This window comes from Zophobas morio, unplaced genomic scaffold (assembly GCF_036711695.1).
Source record: "Zophobas morio isolate AGI-343-1 ecotype UQ-CSIRO unplaced genomic scaffold, CSIRO_AGI_Zmor_V1 ptg000026l, whole genome shotgun sequence".
Lineage (NCBI taxonomy): Eukaryota > Metazoa > Arthropoda > Insecta > Coleoptera > Tenebrionidae > Zophobas > Zophobas morio.
In genome coordinates this window covers 9838791-9844912 of record NW_026972131.1, presented here as the reverse complement: position 1 = coordinate 9844912, position 6122 = coordinate 9838791, and the positions used below count along the sequence as shown (strand labels likewise).

The 6122-nt window shown below is 36.5% G+C and overlaps 2 protein-coding genes across 2 annotated transcripts; both read left to right on the top strand.

Annotated features, from left to right (window-relative positions):
• Positions 1-670: 670 nt before the first annotated feature.
• LOC135136433 (UDP-glycosyltransferase UGT5-like) lies at positions 671-2435 on the top strand. Its single transcript, XM_064065692.1, has 3 exons — positions 671-1032; positions 1081-2092; positions 2142-2435. The coding sequence occupies exons 1-3, from the start codon at positions 795-797 to the stop codon at positions 2428-2430; spliced, it is 1539 nt and encodes a 512-aa protein (XP_063921762.1). The 5' UTR covers positions 671-794; the 3' UTR covers positions 2431-2435.
• Positions 2436-2453: 18 nt separating this feature from the next.
• LOC135136432 (UDP-glycosyltransferase UGT5-like) lies at positions 2454-4355 on the top strand. The gene is made up of 4 exons (XM_064065691.1): positions 2454-2836; positions 2903-3694; positions 3741-3960; positions 4008-4355. The coding sequence occupies exons 1-4, from the start codon at positions 2587-2589 to the stop codon at positions 4285-4287; spliced, it is 1542 nt and encodes a 513-aa protein (XP_063921761.1). The 5' UTR covers positions 2454-2586; the 3' UTR covers positions 4288-4355.
• The last annotated feature ends 1767 nt before the right edge of the window (positions 4356-6122 follow it).

Here is a 6122-nt window from a genome sequence, read left to right as displayed (position 1 = left end):
TGATTATTAAAAATCAATATTCAAACGACCCAATTCATTTTCCCGAAAATTTGAGAATATAATAATTTTATTCTTAGTATTACACTACATCTATCCCAACCGATATACGTGTCCTTGCAAAAATGTTGATGACGTCATCGCAATTTTTTTTTAAATTCCCACTACAAAAATATAATGAGAAAAAAAACACAATAGGCATGCAGTCGTCAAGTTTCCGACAGCGAGGGAAGTACTGTCTAAACTCTTTAGACCAATTTTTTTGGAAAGGGATAGACGATACGATTAGACGATTTACTGTAACTACGATGATTTTAAACCGTTTGTATGTTTTCAGAGCATTCGGAGATTATGTGTCTAATAAAAATTGATCCAGACGACAGACAGACAGACAGATAACCTTTTTTTTCGCATTCTAGCTTACGGAAGTAAAAACTTTCCTTATCAACATTATGGTTGTGCAAGCTGAGACTTAAATACATGCTTACTCATTGACTAAGTAAACTAAGAGATTTGTTATACTTCTATAAATTACTCAAATTAACAGTAAAACATAAAAAAAACCATAAACATGTCCTTCAACCTAATAATATTTTATATGTTTATATCATGTTCTGAACACACTCCACCTAACTATTTATAAACTCCAAACAAAAATCGTCATAAAAATGTAATCGTTAATGTTGTTGCATTTACACTATAAACGATAACAACGCGCACACTCCACTTAATGCGTTTATTGCAAGAACATTTAATTCCCAAGAACACCAAACACCGGCTGCAGTCCACAAGCAACCATGAACCTAGTGATAATTTTATTAGCACTAGCAGCGTTCCAAAGTGTTCACTGTGCTAACATCTTAGGAATTTTCCCAACCCGTGGCCGCAGTCACTACATCGTCGCCAGCAGCCTCATGCGCGGACTCGCCGAAAAGGGCCACAACGTCACCGTAATCGCCTCCTTCGAAGAAAAAACCCCCCCAAAAAATGGAACCTACAAAAACATCCTCATTACGCACCCGTCGGACGTTAAAAGTGAGTCACAAAATTATCACTAGTGTAAATACAGATTTAACTACGCAGAATTCGATCTGTTCGCCCTGGAGCAGATGAATTTCGTCACCTTCACCATGACGATCAACTTCATGGGCAACTACTACACAGAGGCCGTTTTATCGCACCCAAAAGTCCAAGAGCTTCTAATGTCTGACCAAACATTCGACGTCGTCATTGTCGAGCAGTTCGTCGACGACGCCTTGAAAGTATTTGCCTATCACTACAAAGCTCCGTTAGTACTATTCATTGCGTGTGGTTCGCACTCCTGGATTAACCCTCTTGTGGGAAACCCAGGACCACCGTCTTACGTTCCCGAGCAAAATATCCACTTTCGACAAATTAGATTTTTAGATCGTCTTAGAAACACGATTGTGTATATTTTCGGCGAACTCAACCGAAACTTGCTATTTTTTCCGCAGCAGGAGAAAATCATGAAGAAGTACTTTTCAGAAGCGCCAGCCCTAAACGAGCTTGTTTATAATGCGTCTTTGGTACTTCTGAATTCCCACTGGAGCACGAATATGGCGGTACCCAGAGTCCCGAACATGGTTGATCTGGGAGGCATTCACGTAAAACCGCCACAGGTACTACCACAAGACTTAAAAGAGTACCTAGATGGTGCCAAAGAAGGTGTGATTTACTTCAACATGGGTTCGGTCTTGCAAAGCGTGAATTTCCCAGTCGAGAAACGCGAAGCTTTTATTAAAGTTTTCGCAAAATTGAAGCAAAAGGTGTTGTGGAAGTGGGAGGGTGATGTTTTACCCAACAAGCCAGCAAACGTGCGAGTCCAGAAATGGATGCCCCAGCAGGACGTTCTAGGACACCCTAACATTAAAGCGTTTGTTACACACGGAGGTCTACTAAGTTTAATCGAGAGTGTTTATCATGGTGTTCCAATATTGGCAGTACCGGTGTATGGGGATCAAGTTTGGAACTCTGTAGAGGCTTCAACGAATGGTTTGGGCAGCTACGTGTTGTATGGCGATCTTAATGAAGACAAGTTAGAAAAGACACTGAAAGACGTACTGCACAATCCACGGTACTGAATGAGGTTTGGTGTTGTAGTCTCTAATCGGTGGTACTTTTAGGTATCGACAGAATATGAAAATACGATCGAAAATAATGCGGGATCGTCGCCACAAACCGATTGACGACGCAGACTACTGGATACAGTACGTGATAAGATACAAGGGTGCAACTCATCTCAAAGTACCGGGTTTGCAGCTGCCTTGGTATCAGTACCTATTGCTAGATGTAGCTTTGTTTATGCTAATAGTCGTACTCTTAGCAAGTTATTTATGTTATTATGTAACGAAAATTGTATTAGTGAAACTGCATCTGAAGGTACGTCGTCGAAATAAAGATAAAAGAGCTTAAAAAGACTCGCTTCACGTGTGTATTTTTGGTTGCTTATACCACCACAAGTTTTTGGACCCTCCAACGAATTTACATAGATTAAAGTAGTACTACACACGCGGTTTACCGTGACCTACACATCCCGGGCGCGTGCTTGTCCGCATACATTAATTCAGAATGAAAATTGTAGTACCGCTTCTATGGACACTTATTCTAGTGCAAGGAACGCAATGTGCGAAAATTCTCGGGGTTTTTCCAGTACATACAAAAAGCCACTATTTTCTGGGTAGTAGCCTTATGCGAGGACTCGCCGAAAAAGGGCACGACGTGACTGTGCTAAACACCTTCGGGGAAAAAAATCCACCGAAGAATGGGTCCTACAGAGACATCATTCTTACGTCGGAAATGACTCAGTCGGATGGCGTAGGTAAACTGGACTAGTTTTTTCTATTTTACCTTGACTCATGCTAATTTAATTACTGTTTGGTTACAGATTACGACCTATTCCAAATCGTCAAGCAAAACTTCATCGTACATAGCTTGTACTTGAACTGGATGGGCAACTCTGTCACTGAAACCACCCTAAGCCACCCCAAAGTCCAGAAACTCGTTAATTCGGGGGAAAAATTTGACGTCGTCATCATAGAACAATTCATCAATGATGGTTTAAAAGTTCTAGCGCACCAGTTCCAGGCACCGTTGGTACTATTTTCAACTTTCGGCTCCAACGCCTGGATTAACTCCTTGGTGGGAAACCCGGCGCCACCGTCATACGTTCCAGAGCAACACATCGTATTCGACTCCTCCAATTTCTTGGATCGACTCAGAAATTCCATCATCCACACTTTCGGTTATATAAACCGGTACTTCTTGTTCTTCCCGGCGCAGAACAAAATCGTGAAGAAGTACTTCCCGGACGCGCCTGACTTGGACGTACTCTTGTACAACGCGTCTTTGGTACTCTTGAATTCCCATTTAAGTACGAACATGGCAGTACCTAGAGTACCGAACATGGTCGACATAGGCGGCTTTCACTTAAAACCGCCGAAAACACTACCGCAAGAGTTGCAGAAGTATCTGGATGAAGCCAAACACGGGGTTATTTATTTCAGTATGGGGTCAGGTCTGCAAAGTACTAATCTTCCAGTTGAGAAACGAAACGCTCTTGTGCGAGTTTTTTCCAAACTGAAGCAAAATGTTTTGTGGAAATGGGAAAGCGATGTTTTGCCGGGGCAGCCGAAGAATGTCGAAGTACGGAAGTGGCTGCCGCAGCAAGACATTTTAGGTACTTTCTCATGATGGAGTACCATGTTTGTAATTAATTGTTACAGCACATCCCAATATTAAGGCGTTTATTACCCATGGGGGTCTTTTGAGTCTGATCGAAAGTGTGTACCATGCCGTTCCAATCCTGGCTATTCCAGTATTCGGGGACCAAATCTGGAATGCTAAGGAGGCTGCAGCCAATGGTTTAGGACGGTGCATTCCCTATAGCCAACTCGACGAAAGTAAATTCGGGGAAGCACTTAACGACGTGTTAAATAATCAAAGGTGACTTCATAATTTGTGTAGGTGACACATTGTGACTATTTTTTTAGATATCGTGATAATATGAAGAGGAGATCAAAGGTTATGCACGATCGTAGACATACACCTTTAGATGATGCTGATTATTGGATACGATATGTCATTCGCCACCAGGGGGCTCCTCATCTGAGGGTAGCCGGATTAGACTTACCTTGGTATCAAAATCTAGCTTTAGACGTGGTACTCTTTATCGTGGCTGTGATTTTGTTAGTATTTTACTCGTTTTATGTTTTGATAAAAATTGTAAAAAAAATAGGAAACGCGCGAAGTAATAAAGTTAAGAAAAAATAATTACGTAACATGATAATATCTGATATGATATGTGTGACTTATAGCATTGTTTAAGTATATTATAGTTGGACAACCTATACGGACAATCACTGTCCCAATTAAATATATACGATTTAGACATCAAGAAATAAATTTAAAATTGCAAAAATTATATCTAGCAGACTTCAAACAGCCTTAAATGTGTCTTGTATGTAAGTGCTTATCAGTATTTCGGCATTTTAATGCACATCAATAATCGTTCTTGATGAGTAATGACTACTGTAACACAGTAAATCCTCGAAATCGAAAATTTAAAACACTGAAAAAATCAAAAAAATAAAAATTGGAAAATCTAAAATTTAAAAATCGAGAAATTGAACAATCGGTTAATTCAAAAATCGAAACATCGAAAAATTGGAAAATCGAAAAATAAAAAAAAAATTGGACAATCGAAAATTTAAAAATTCCGAAAATTGAAAAATTGAAATATAGAACTGAAAACTCAAAAAATCGAAAAAAGTTAACAATTTAAAAATTGAAAAGTTAAAATTGAGAAATCAAAAAACTGAAAAATCACAAAATTGAACGAAATATCAAAAAATTAGGAAATTAAAAAATTGAGAAACAGAAAAGTCAAAAAAGCAGAGTCTAAAAATCGCAAACTTAAAAAATCGAAAAATTGAAAAATCAAAAACCTGAATAATCGAAAAATTGAAAACTTGAGGAAGTGGAGAAATGGGAATATAAAAAAATAGATTAATTGAGAAATCCGAAAACTAAAAATTCAGAAACGTCAAAATTTGAAAAATAAAAAAATATTGAAGAACAGAAAAATCGAAAAATCTAAAATTTAAAACATTGAAAAGTTAAAATATCCTAAAACTGAAAAATGGAGAAATCCAAACATCAAAAAATCAAAAAAAAAAAAAATCTAAAATTTAATAATCGAAAAACCGAAAAATCGACGAATCGAGAAGTCGAGAATTTAAAAAACTGGACAATTGAAAAATCGGATAAATCAAAAATCGAAACATTGTAAAATTCAAAAATTGAGACATCGAGAAATCGAAAAATCGAGGAGTCGAAAAATCGAGAAGTCGAAAAATCCAAAAAATTGAGAAACCGAAATAGGCCAAAATCGAAAAATCGAAAACTTAAATATGGAAAAATTGATAAAGCGAGAGATTGAATAATCAAAACATCGAAACATCCGAATCTCAATAAATTGAGATCTCAAAGAATTTAAAAATTCGGAAATTTAAAAAATTAAAGTATAGAACTGGAAACTCGAGAAACCGAAAAATCTAGAAATTTAAAAATTAAAATATGGAAAAGTTGAAAAATTGAGAAATTGAAATAAAAAACAAAAAACCGAAAATCCAAAAATAAAAAATAGAAAAATCTAGAAGTCGAAAAATGAAAGTATTGAAGCATTGAAAAATATCAAAACTGAAAGAAATATCCAAAAATTGAGAAATCGACAAACCAATAAAGCGAAGTCGAAAAATCGAAGAATTGAAGAACTGAAAAATCGAAACTTTGAGAAGTGGGAAAATCAAAAATAGATTAATTGAGAAATCAGAAAACTGAAAATTTAACGCAAAAATTTGAAAAATTGAAAAATTTAAATACTGAAGAACTGAAAAGTCAAAAAATCGAGAAATCGAAAAAACTAAAATTTAAAACAATGAATAATTAAAATATCGCAAAATTGAAGAATCGAGAAATCCAATTCAATTTGAAAAATTGAAAAATTGAAAAATCGGGGCATTGAAAAATTGGAAAATCCAGAAATTGAAAAGCTCAAAAGAAAAAAATCGAAAAACCGAGAAATCCAAAAATCGAAACATCGAAAA

What these genes read in the sequence shown, in the direction of transcription:
- LOC135136433 (XM_064065692.1), top strand. Translation starts at nt 795, where the DNA reads ATGAACCTAGTGATAATTTTATTAGCACTAGCAGCGTTCCAAAGTGTT. An exon ending in GCACCCGTCGGACGTTAAAA is followed by an intron (nt 1,033 to 1,080) that starts GTGAGTCACAAA and finishes TTAACTACGCAG; the next exon opens with AATTCGATCTGTTCGCCCTG. An exon ending in GACGTACTGCACAATCCACG is followed by an intron (nt 2,093 to 2,141) that starts GTACTGAATGAG and finishes TGGTACTTTTAG; the next exon opens with GTATCGACAGAATATGAAAA.
- LOC135136432 (XM_064065691.1), top strand. Translation starts at nt 2,587, where the DNA reads ATGAAAATTGTAGTACCGCTTCTATGGACACTTATTCTAGTGCAAGGA. An exon ending in GACTCAGTCGGATGGCGTAG is followed by an intron (nt 2,837 to 2,902) that starts GTAAACTGGACT and finishes GTTTGGTTACAG; the next exon opens with ATTACGACCTATTCCAAATC. An exon ending in GACGTGTTAAATAATCAAAG is followed by an intron (nt 3,961 to 4,007) that starts GTGACTTCATAA and finishes CTATTTTTTTAG; the next exon opens with ATATCGTGATAATATGAAGA.